We start from the raw sequence: 12,958 nt of genomic DNA on the forward strand, positions 1-12,958 counted from the left end.
AACTATTGCAATTAGTAGTTTATCTCCTGCACTTGAATATGATTATATTTTTATATTGGTATTATCCAGTAGTGAAAGACAAATGCAAATATAAGTAGAAAAACTATTTTTCCAGCTGAACAATTAATATGTCAGCTTGAAAAACTAATCTCACTTGGGAACTAAAGCAGAGGGTCTTGATTCAAGGCCAGCCTGGGTTACATAGCAACACCCTGTCTCAAAATAAATAACTAAATAAAAAATAATAAAAAGCCAACTGTATTTGAGTAACAGTACTACATAGAAGAAAAGCTCTCCAACAATTTTGTGTACTTGGACTTTTGTGCTTTGGAGGTAGGTAAGTGCTGCGCCTCTGAGTACAATCTGGGCGCCCCCACGCTCAAGGAGCTCTCCAATTTTGTATATGCCAAACAAAACACTTGCCAGGTCATAAGGTTTAATAAAACATCATTACAAAGAGGAAGTGTGCAAAATCAACTTTATTTTTCATAAATAACACAATACTTTATTGTTCAAAAATTCCTTGAAAAATAAGTTAAAAGGTTTCCATAGTACTCCTTTACTACATAATTATTGACTAAAGCATACCACTGATTAACATAAGAAAATAACATTAGCCATTCACATATTCTTAAAGAAAAGTGCTTGTAATAATTTTAAGACCATTTCTTTACATTTTTACAAGATCCACTGCAGAATTTTATATTTCTCTTTAAAATCTACAAATGTTTTAATTTTCACTACTTTTAAAATGAAACAAACAAAAAGCAAAGCCAGCCCCCCAATAAAACCCCATCAAAGATTTTAATGACAACATATTAAGTCACTGAGTAAAGCTCTTTTTTATCAAGACTTTTGGAAAACTTGCATTGAGCTCTAACACAGCCCTGTTATCAATCTGAGAACAAAAGGACACATCAAGTAGGGAAAGATCTTTGCAAGACTCCAGGAGCTTTCTCAAGGACACTGGACTTACCATTCTCGTGCCTGTTTAGAAAAACAAAACAAAACAAAGCTGCTATAAAATGTTTTAATAGTGAATTTCTTTATTATTTAAGTATGCATAAAATAAATGAACTTTTAAAATGAAGCATTTGTAAAAACAAAATACTTCATATTAAATGGTTTTTGCCTAACAAAACAAAAACTGAATGTTCCCAGACAACCACATCTCTAAACACTTCTAAACCTTTCTGATCACCTTGACTTTCCTACCTTGTCACCACAGTGCAAAAGGCTTATCATCTTTCATTTTACTTAACGCACAGGCCAGATTAGGCAGCAATGTTGATAATATACCCTCTAATCACACACTGTGGTGTTATTGGCCAACTATTCTACTTAACAGTCTTCAGTAACTGTTTTAGGCCTGGGGATGGAAAGATGAGTATGACACTTGTCTGCCTTAGGGAACTCACTGACCAGGGCTGAAAACAGTACAATTCATTCACTGTCTTACAGTATGTGGTGGCTATAAAAGGGTACTGCTAGAAGACAGATAATGCATGACAAGTCATTTTTGCTTGCGTTAAATTTGGAGTGATTATAGGATGTCCAGTTGGAAGCTGGATTAAATAAATTATGAAAAGCATCTGATACATGGCAGGCAATAAAAACCAAGTATCACGTGAGTCCAGGAAATGCTCTATAGTAAAACATGCCCTGCTTTAATTACAGCTTTTCTGGAGGAAACAATCGCGATCATACCACATATGCACATCTATTGACAAGGCACTGAGATTTGGGTTGTTTGGATTTTGCAGTGCTAGGGATCAAACTTAGAGCCTTGTGCATGTGAAGCAAGTGCTCTACATTGAGCTACAATCCCAGACTAGGATATCGAAACGTTAACCTGACCTCATTCCATGGAATTCCTTTCTGCTCCCTGCCCTTTCACAGACTCCAGAGCTGTAATTATACTTTGCCCCCTGCCACCTGTTTGTATCTGGTCCCAAGCTAAGCCTGTCCAGATTCCCCCAGGGAACTCAGAATTGGGATTCAGCAAGGTCTCCAGAGTCCATGAATCCCATTTCCAAAGAACATGGAAAGCTGGCCTGGCACTGTTGTTTGGCTGTGTGCCCAGAGACACAGATATGGCTTTTATGAGAAGAGAACACACAAAAGCAGGGTGGGAAGCACAGAAGGAAGTCTTTGTAGATACATTGGCCAAGGGCAGGGCAGGGCAGAGGTAGAGGAGGAACATGTAGGGCAGGAAAAGGAAAAAGGAGAGGGAAAGAAATGTTTTGTTTTGTTTACTTTTTGATGTGTTTCCCAGGACCTTCTGAGGTTTGACTGTGGTTTCTACTCATGGGGTCTGAGGAAGAAAACTGTCTTCATAACAGTTTATCTAAAGTGAGCCTCTATTAAGTGAATCAGTGAACCTAATTTAGACATTTAGCTATGTAGTGGGGTTTGTTTTGCTTTGTTTTACCCAGGACTGTGATGTTTTTCTATTTGCTAGCCCTGCCGATTAGGATCTGTTTCCTGACAAACCATGGTAAACAATGCAGGAAATCAGAGGTTTAAATTTAACTAGGCAAGTTCCCTGTCCTATGATTGTAAGCTATTTGGTACTTCTGTTATCCACTTAGAACATGGTTGTATACTCGGTCAGCATGCTCTACCAGGACAGGGGCCACATCTATCTTCCTCACTGTGATGTCATAGCTTCCTGGTTAAAACAATGCTGGACAGAGTTCATGGTCAGTAAGTGTGTATGCATGAAGGAATGCAGAAATAATGGACAATTTCCCAATATCATCATACTTGGGCATTTGTTAAATGGATTACTGCACCAAGTTTTTGTGATTTTGACTTCTTTTTTCTCTAATTCACCTGCTGTTTGTTTCTAAGTTTTCTGAAAGTATGAATTGAAAGTATCACTAGCACCATAATCAGAGTCTATATCAGCTATTCCTTGTTTAATTTTGTACAGGCTCCACATCTGTTTCAAACTCTCCATGAAAGCAGCCATGAGTCAAGTCAGAACACTGCTTTCTGAAAACACCATGTACTTTCAACTTCTGTGCTTTTGTTTCATGCTATTTCTTCTACTTAGAATCCCCTCCCTATTTCCTATTCACCTTCCAAGGATATCTTTAAAATATCTAATAATTTTGCCAGAACTCGGAAGCAGAGGCAGGCAGATCTCTGTGAGCTCAAGGCCAGTCTGGTCTACATATTGAGTTCAGGCCAGCTAGGTATGCCTATTTTCCCCTAGGCCTCAATAAAATGAGCCCTAGCTTGCATTTTATTTATTATTTTTGTTTTTGTATGAGTATATTGTCTGCATGTATGTAAGTGCGCCTGTATTGTGCAATGCCTGCGGAGGTCAGAAGATAGCACTGAATCCCTTGGAACTGGAGTTAGGGACAGATGTTAGCCACCATGTGGGTGATGGGAATCGAACCAGGTCCTCTGCAAGAGCAGCCAGTGCTCTTAACTGCTGAGCCGTCTCTCCAGCCCCAACATTACGATTATTTTTATATTTGTTTCCCTCCTTCTTGCTAGGTTATAGAATCTAGAAAGGTAGGAAGAGTGCATCTTATTCAGCTTTGTACTAGCAAGCAGTGTTTCAGTGAGGTAGGTGTGTCATTTAGTACTCATGATCACACAACAACAAAATCACTACTGCCTTAGCTTAACAAAGTTCTTATTTTAAAAAGAAGATTCTTACACTTAAGGATGAAAGAAAACCCAACAATAACAAAAGTAATGGAAATCCAGCAGAGTTAACTATACAAAATAATGGCATTTTCATGCATATATGTCATTTACACTTTGTTCTTACCCAGCCCACTGCCCTCCCTCATCCATCCTCTCTGCCCACCTCTTTCTTTCTCCCAAACAGCCTCCCCTCTTCTGTATCCATGTCACATGTGCTCCATTAAGGTAATGGCCCCCTGACAATGGACCCCACTTGCTGGTCACAGTTGGGTATAGTTCAGTCAGTGTTCCTGACTCCTTTGTGGTTCTGCGGCATCTCTTTCAGACACTGATTACTGCTCAAATCTAGTATATAGGTGTATTGAGGAGAAAGCCACAAAACAGATTTTAACTACAAGCATTATCCTCTAAAGTAAAGCTTGCATGTGTTATAAAAGATACTGACTGACTTTCCTTATTCTTGTGAATTCATGACTTTTCTGGAACTTTAAAAAATATATTTTTTATAAAAGGTCTAGGATAATTCAAGAGAGAAGGCAAGTTAGGAAGAAACAAGCAAAGTAAGTGAATGTGGTACTACTGTATTGAAAACCAGAATGCTGACTACAAGGCCCAAATCCTGAGTTGAAACCTCTGCTCTATGGACTGCTGGCCACCAGCAGCTTCATCTAGGAAAAGACAATGATACAACTCCATGAGCTGTGAAGATCAGATAAAATATAACACAGATGAAACATTAGTACAAAGTATGTCTATTATATGTGACTGGCAAGAATTAAAGAATCTCTGCTTAAAGTTGGTTTCAATCACTCATATACAACTACATATGCTTCATCTATGAATGTATCATAAATCTGGATATGGAAAATCTAACTGAAACCATAAAACCCAGGTGCTGAAAATCTTTAGGTTTTCCTTTTGGTGAATAGTGACTAAAAAGAAAGGGATATATGAGTACCTTAGGGCCTAATGGATTAGTATTAACATACTGCCAACAACACAGTTCAAAGGCTATGTGAATTCACAAGGCACCATCATGTGGGTAACAATGGTGGCACTGCTGACTTCTGGGAAACCTTGCTGATGAATGCAATGAGAACACAAGGAATTTCAGGACCCTGAAGGATTTTCAATGGATCTGCCTTGTGATAAAACTATTCCTGAAAACTAGACTTGTCAGGAATGGAGATTTAAAATTACTTTTAAGAGTTTAACATTCAGAAAACAAACTAACTTGAATTCTTTATACAAATGGATTCATTTTCCGTCTTTAACAAAAATAAAGACTATAACTCATATAATCTCACTCTTCTGATAGACAAAATGTGATACTTACCTAAAGTATTTAGGGCATTTGGCAAGTTCAACTATAACATTAAGCTTCTGTACTCATAATTTTACACACACACACACACACACACACACTTATCCCCTATGCCAACATACCTGTCTTGTATTTTTCTATCAAATCAGTCTTATCAGAGCAAAATGTTTATTGCAAGTTGGTTTTGGCTTCCATTCTATGTCAAGGAAAATAGGCTTTAAGACAAATTTATGGAAGGAATCTATTATATCCAACAACAACAACCTCCTACCCCCAGCAAAACCATAGTATTAATAAGAAAAAGGGAAAAGAATAAACAACAACCCAATCAACCAGAAAACACCCAATTAAAACACAGGAATTAGTAAGCATCTCCCAATCACTCTTAAAGGTGAATGGTCTCAGCTCACCAAAGAAGAGACAAAGATTGGCTGACTGGATCAAAAACTAGATCCAACTATCTCTTGTCTCTAAGAAACACACTGGTAAAGACACTCACAAACTGAGCATCAAAGGATGGAAGTCAATCATCATGTGAATGGAAACTGAAAACAACGTGGTATAACACCGTGGTATAGCTGTTACGGTTATCTAACAAAGCAGATTTCACACCAAAACTAACCAGAATAGAGAAAGAAGGACACTACATATTAATAAGTGGAAAAATCCATTAAGAAAATACAACAATTGTAAATATATATGCACTGAATATTAGAACTCCCAACTTCATAAAATAAACACTAAAGGGCATAAAAGGTATGATAGCTCTCAATACAATAGTAGGTGACTCCAATATCACACTATCATCTTTAGATAGGTCAACTAAATTAAAAAGCAATGAAGAAACTTCAGAGTTAAACTACCCCGCCAAACAAATAGATTTAGCAGATACTTGACAGTATATTCCAGTCAAAAGAAATGGAATATACAGTCTTCTCAGCAGCCTATGGAACCGTCTCAAAAGCAGATCATATTCTAGTATTAACAAATACACAAGAACTGAAATAATTTCTCATCTCACTTCAGATCAAAGTGAAATAAAACTAGAATCAAGAGCAAGAGAAACTACAGAAATTCTTAGAAAATGAACAATATACTCTTAAATCACTGAAGAAGTCAAGGAGGAAAATTTAAAATTCCTAGAATCAAATGAAAATGACAGCACAATTTACCAGAACCTAGGAATACAGAGCAGGCAGTTTTAAGAAGAAAGTTTAGGCCAGGCACGGTGGCACTCACCTTTAGTCCCAGCACTTAGGAGGCAGAGGCAGGTGGATTTCTCTGAGTTAGAAGCCAGCCTGGTCTATATAGTGAGTTCCAGGCCAGCTGGGGTTGTCTCAAAACAAACAAACAAACAAACAAACAAAAAAAAAAACAGGAATGTTTAAAGCTACAAAGTGTTTATATTTAAAGACAGAGATACCTGAAATAATAACTTAATGATGCATTGCAAGGCATTAGAAGAACAAGAACAAACCAAATCCAAAAGCACCAGGTGGCAAGAAATAGTAAAGGTCAAGGCAGTAATTAATGGAGAGTAAAATACAAATACGTGGAATCATAGACTCAAACAAAAATTTAGTCTTTGGGAAGATAAAGAAGATTGTTAAACGCCCCAACCATATTAACCAAAAGGGAGGAAGACTCAAATTAGTAAAATTAGAGACAAAAAAGAGATGTTAGAATAAATTCCAATAAAATCCAGATGACCACTACGGAATACTTTGAAAATGTTATATATAGAAAAAAGAACATCTAGAAGAAAATGGAAACTGGAAAATTCCTAGATATACTGACCTACCAAAATTAAATCAGGAAAACATAAACAATTAGATTCATAACAAGAAATAAGATTGAAGCAGTAATAATAATTTAAAAGTTTCCCCACAAAGACAAGCTAAAGACCAAAACTTTAAGGAACAGATAATACTAATACTCTTCCAACTGTTTCACAATATAGAAGGGAATTGAAGGAACACTGTCAGACTCACTCTATGTAGCCACTATTACCCTAGTATTAAAACTGGATAAGTCCACACAAAAAAGAAAACCATGGAAAATTTTCTCTGGTGAATATAGATGCCACAATTTTCAATAAACTCTTCTATACCACAGGGTCAGGAGGATGGCTCAGCTGGTAGTGGTTGCTGTATAATCATGAGGATCTGAATTTGGATCCTTTGCAATCACATAAATGCCACAAGTGTAGCAGGGCTATCTATTACTCCAGTACCAGAGATTAGCAAGGCGGGGGTGGGGAAGAATAGTGGTGATGGTGGTTGAGCTGGGAAAACGAAAGGCAGATCCTAAAGCTCACTGGACAGCCAATCAGTGAACTCTACATTCACTGAGGGATCCTGTCTCAAAAAGTAAAATGGAGAAGTGATTGTGGAAGTCATCCAATGTTGACCTCTGATCACCACATACAAGTGTGTGCACACATGCACATGCATCCTCCCACACGCAGGCACTCCCCCAAACACCTCCCCACAAATTCTTCCATATTATATTGAAGAACACATTAAAAAAACATACCCCATGGCCCAGTTGTTTTTATTCCAGGGATGCAAGTTTGGTCCAACATATGAAACTCAACAAATATAACACATAAACTTAAGGAAAGAAAAAACACGATCACCTCAACAGGCACAAAAAGGCCTTTGACAACATCAAAGTTGTCAGCATCTCTTCATAATCCAAGTCCTGAAGACACTAGGAATAGAAGAAATAGAGCAACATAATGAAGGGTGAGAACCCTTAAATCAACATAATACTAAATGGGAAAAAAACTCAAAGAATCCCTTTAAAATCAGGAATAAGGCGATGGTGCTCATGCTCACTATTCTCATTCAATAAAGTGCTCGCAGTCTTAGCTAGAGCAAGAAGACAAGAACAAAGGGTCATACAGATGGTGGGGGAAGGAACCAAAGTACCCTTACTTACAGAAAACATGGTCCTATACTTAAAAAGACCCCAGTGGTTACACATAAATCTCTTAGGTCTGTCTGATAAATGCTTTCAGCAAAGTGGCAGGCTACAAAAATCAATATAAATAAATCAGTAGTCTTCAATATTGTAAAAATAGCTACATTACCCAAAGCAATGTACAGATCTAATACAATTCTCATACAAATCCTAATAATATTCATTGAAGAAATAGAAAAGAAATTCTAAAATTCATGTGGAAATAAAAAAGGCCCCCAAACAATCCTAAGGAAAAGAGCAATGCTCTAGGCATCACGATACCTGTTCTTATACTAGAATTAACAGCCATAGTAACAGATTAGCATGGTGCTGGTATAAAACCAGATATGTAGATCAATGGACTAGAATAGAGACCGATAAATAAACCAGTACCCAAAGCCACCTATTTTTGACAAAGATGTCAAAAACATACATCACAAAGAATTCTCCTCAACAAATAGTGCTAGGAAAAGTAGATATCTACCTGTAGAAAAATGAAACTAGATCCCTACCTCTCACACTCCACAAAAGGCAATTTAGAATGGACCAAAGACCTTAATGAAAGGTATGAAACTCCTTAAGTGCTAGAGGGAAACACAGAGGAAACACCTGTAAGACACAGGCATAGGCAAGTACTTTCTGAAAGACTCTAAGATCACTGGAAATAATTCCAAGAATTGACAAATAGTATTACATGAAAATTTAAAACTTCTGCACAACAAAGAAAATAATTACCAGAGTAAAAAGACAGCCTACAGAATGGGGGAAAAATTGTAGGCAACTATACATCAGTCAGGAGATTAAAATCTAATATATATAAAGAACATCAAAAAGAAGAAATTATCTAATCAACGAATGAACTAAATAGTTCTCAAAAGAAGAAATATAAATAGCCACTAAATACTTGAAGAAAAAGTGGTCAATAGGATTAGTCATCAAGAAAACGTATATGGGAACTGTTTTGAGATTCAGTCTCACTTCAGGCAGAATGGTTATCATAAAGAAAACAAATGACAAGCTGGGCATGATGGCGCACGCCTTTGATCCTTGCAATCTGGAGGCAGGTGGATCTCTTTGAGATTGAGGCCAGCCTGGTCCACATAAGAATTCTCAGGCTAGCAGGCTAGCTGGGAATATAGGGAGACCCTGTCACAAAAACAAAAACAAACCAACAAACAAAACATCCAAAATTAAAAGAAAACAAATGACAACGGAAATGAAAGCAAGTGTGGATGAGAGGGAGTGGAAGGAGGAACCCAAACTCCCCGTTATTGGGAGTGGTGCAGCCACAGTGGAAGCCGGTGAGGAGGTTCCTCAAAACGCTAAACACAGAACTAACATATGACACAGCTACATCATTCCCATGTACATACCTGAAGGACTCTAAGTCAATATATCACAAAGATATTTGCATAGCCACGTTTATTGTTGTACTATTCATAATGGTGAACAGACTCAGTCTAGATATCCATCAGTGGACAAATGGTTCTATTTGGGGGAAGGTAGGGACCAGCAAGGGTGTTACAGGGAAACGGGGAGGGTTGTGGGGAAGAGAAATGAATAAGAATAAAGTAAGACACTGTATATGTATGAAAATGCCATAATAAGACCTACTACTTTGTATGCAAACTTAAAATATATTCATAAATTGCATCCTTACCTAATATGTCCAGTTGCCGTAGTCTGGTACAATTAGATGCCAGTTCTTCTATGTCTGTGTCACACACAGACCTGTTAGCTGTAAGAAAGAGTTTCTGCAAGTTTGGAAGCTGGTGGGCCAGTCTGGCAAAGCACCCAGTGCTGCTCTGTAGAGTGGGACACCAGCCAAGGTCAAGTTCTTCAAGAAGTAGACACCCAGAAGCCAGTTCTGCTATTCCATTCTCTGTAATATTCTTGCACCGCCACAGATCTAGAGTCTGGAGTTTTTTACACTTGGCTCCTATCATGCTAGCTATCACATCGTAGTCTTCAATCTGGAAATCAAACAAATCCAATCTTTGATGTATTATGTTCAGGAATATAAACTGTGCAGAATCATCTCTTATTTGTTTTCAAGTAAACATGCCCATATCCTTGTTAACACAGATATGCCTATTCATCTCACAGGTATGCCATTATTTCACAAAAAATAAGAATAATGGGCTGGGGACATTTGATTTCATTGTAATCAGGTATCAAAGCTAATACTGCAATTCAGAAGGAAACGGTAAATATTTACAATGATTTTTTTCCTTTTGTTCATTTATTTGTTCTATTTTCAAGAAATACATATGCAATTACTATATATCAGGAATAAGAATAACCCCATCTCCCACTCCAAACATTTTGTTCACATTTCTAGAAAGACACAGGCACATATAAATAAGGAAAATAAATTCAGGCAGTGATGAAGAGTGAAAATGATAAAGCTGGGTGGCGTGGGAACCATCAGCATTAGCAGTGTGTGGTGTGAAGGGATGTCTTCTGGGCTCTACAGAATGAGTTTTGGTACACTAGAGACAACAATAAGATGGGTACAGCTGAGAACAATAAGAAAGTGGACAGGCCATGGGCCAGTTATGGAGACACAGCCACAAAGGGATGGAGTTTTATTTGAAGGCAAGGGAATATCTTGCTTTTTAAAAGAAATTATTTTTATTTTATGTGTATGTGTGTATTGCCTGCATGTATGTAAGTGGTATCTTGCTTTTTAAAAGAAATTATTTTTATTTTATGTGTATGTGTGTAATGCTGCATGTATGTAAGTGCACCCATGTCCTGCAATGTCTGCGGAGGACAGAAGAGGCAGTCGGATCCCCTGGAACTGGAGTTACGGACAGTTGCTAGCTGCCATGTGGGTGCTGGGATTCGAACTGGGGTCTTAACCTCTAAGCCATCTCTCCAGCCTTGTTTTTTTCTATTTTTTTTAATTTTTAATTTATATGCCTGAGTGTTTTGCCTGCATGTAAATGCAATACCCACAGAGGCAGAAGCGGGCATCGGATCCCCTGAAACTGGAGTTAAGACAGTTGCTAGCTGCTGCGTGGGTGGCAAGAACCTTACCCAGATCCTGGGCAAAAGCAGTACATGCTGTTAACTGCTGAGCCATCTCTCCAGTCCCTGGCAAGAGAGTATTTTAAGAAGAGGAATGACATAATATGGCTGACACTCAAGCAAACATTCCTCTGTTTTGTCTGGAGGATGGTCTATGGCCGGTGAAAATGGAGGAGAAAGCAGGTCCAACAGGACTGAGACAGTTCAAGGTGAGACAAAAGGTCTTTGATTAAAAAAGATGCTGATCAGATTTGGGGCTGTATTTCTGAGTCAGAATCAATTGCAGATACTGGCAGTGATGATGTCTAATGTTCTGGTATAACTAAGCAAGTGTGTCTGGTAGAATCTTGCAAAATCCGTAAGAAACAGGCCTAGCAAACAGAAGAAAACTGTAGCTCTGATAATTAGTACAGCCAATTAGTATCTTTAAAAAACAGAAACTTTTCTGTCAGCCATGAGTCTAATGGTGCTGTATTTGTACCTAGGCCATCTTAGGAGCATACGGATTGATTCACTGCCAACATGCCATACAGTGTGACATTTCTCCAAGAGTTTTGATTGTAAGTTTTTCACAGCATTATTAAATATACCAAGTACAACAAAATCCAAGGCTGGGAAAAGAAGAATCTAATGATATAATTTTGCTAAATTGTAGGCAACCTATTCTCTTAATAATCATAACTCATTCTAAATTACGGAAATGATAGATATTTTCCTTAAAAACATTTAGACATAACTTATTTTCTCACTGATTAATTTTTGCTTGGTTTTCTTTGAGACAGGGTCTCACTGTATAGCCCAGGCTGTCCTTGAGCTCCCTATCCTCTGGGTTCAGTCTCTCAAGCTCTGGGATTAGAGGCACGGATCACTGTGCCTCACATTCGTTATCTAGGTTTTACATATATGACAGATGCCACCAAGGTCTAACAGTAAGAAGTTAGATAACTAGGTCACACAATTAGTAGGCAACCTAAGACAAAAAACAAGCTAGTTCCTCAGCCAACTTCAAAATACTTCAAGAAGCACTAAATAATGTAAAGAACAAATTGAACTTTTAAAAGTCATCTTGCAAATAGTAAGACAAATAGATAAAATCAATTCTAACAATTTTTTGATTTATTCATAAGACTACCATTTATTTATGAAAAATATTAAAGTATTGAAACATTTTACACTTTTTGGTACTAAGCCTTCAAAATTTGGTACCTACCAGACTGGACAGCACAGCATTAGCTGTACTTGTGAATTTAGAGTATTCAGGGTATTATGTATGTTCTTCTTTTTCTCTCAATGGATCATTTAATTGTTTTAGTCTGTTTCATTTTGAGGGGGACTAAAGGATGGAAAATAAATACAGAACTGCACTTACTGGAGTTATTTCCTTTATTCTGATTTGCTTTTGGCCTTACGGCTATTAGCACGCAAACTACATTTCTCACCTTCCTATGCTACAGAGTGTGATTACACTGCAGATAGCAGGAAGTACAGCTAAAAAGGCACAGAACTTCTACAAAAGGTCCTAAAGGGAAGGGAGGTGCAGTCCTTGTCCCTTTTCTACAGTCTGGCTTCGGGATGTGATGACTGGAGTGCCGCTCCCTGCATCAGGCAAGTGTATGGGCAGAATCTGCAGGCGCAGCACTCCCAGGTCCCTCTGGCTTACGAGGTACCAAGCCAGCAGGTCAGTCTGGGTTACTCCCCGACAGCACTCCACTGACGCTTCAGAGAAATAAAACAATCTTGCTGAAGCACAGCCATTTGAAAGTTTTACCAAATTTTAGGCCAATATACTTGCTTACAAGCTTACTATAAGATTAGAATGATGAAAAATTGAATAGTTAAAGCAAGCTTCACATGATCCTGGGGCTTTATTATCTATCTGTCCACTGTTTTCTATTACTATGGATAGTAACACTTTAAAGTATCTCTCTGTACCATCTTAGAATCTCTCTGCTGGGAATGGGACTTCTAAAA

At 37.8% G+C, this 12,958-nt stretch overlaps 1 protein-coding gene across 4 annotated transcripts in view; it reads right to left on the reverse strand.

Moving 5' to 3' along the window:
• Positions 1 to 461: 461 nt before the first annotated feature.
• The window catches only part of Fbxl4 (F-box and leucine rich repeat protein 4), a 71,428-nt gene continuing 58,931 nt past the window's right edge, over positions 462 to 12,958 (reverse strand). For 3 of the 4 annotated variants that reach the window (XM_029566707.1, XM_008839613.2, XM_029566706.1), the window contains exons 8-9: positions 9,615 to 9,927; positions 462 to 987 (exon numbers count right to left, since the gene is read on the reverse strand). In XM_029566707.1, coding sequence (XP_029422567.1) covers positions 824 to 987; positions 9,615 to 9,927 — 477 coding nt within the window. In that variant the 3' untranslated portion in view covers positions 462 to 823. Of the gene's footprint in view, positions 988 to 9,339; positions 9,443 to 9,614; positions 9,928 to 12,958 lie in introns of those variants that run through there. The other variant, XM_017799772.2, reaches the window with a different exon arrangement.

Source organism: Nannospalax galili, unplaced genomic scaffold, assembly GCF_000622305.1.
Source record: "Nannospalax galili isolate Female #2095 unplaced genomic scaffold, S.galili_v1.0 scaffold78, whole genome shotgun sequence".
In the NCBI taxonomy this organism is placed as follows: domain Eukaryota; kingdom Metazoa; phylum Chordata; class Mammalia; order Rodentia; family Spalacidae; genus Nannospalax; species Nannospalax galili.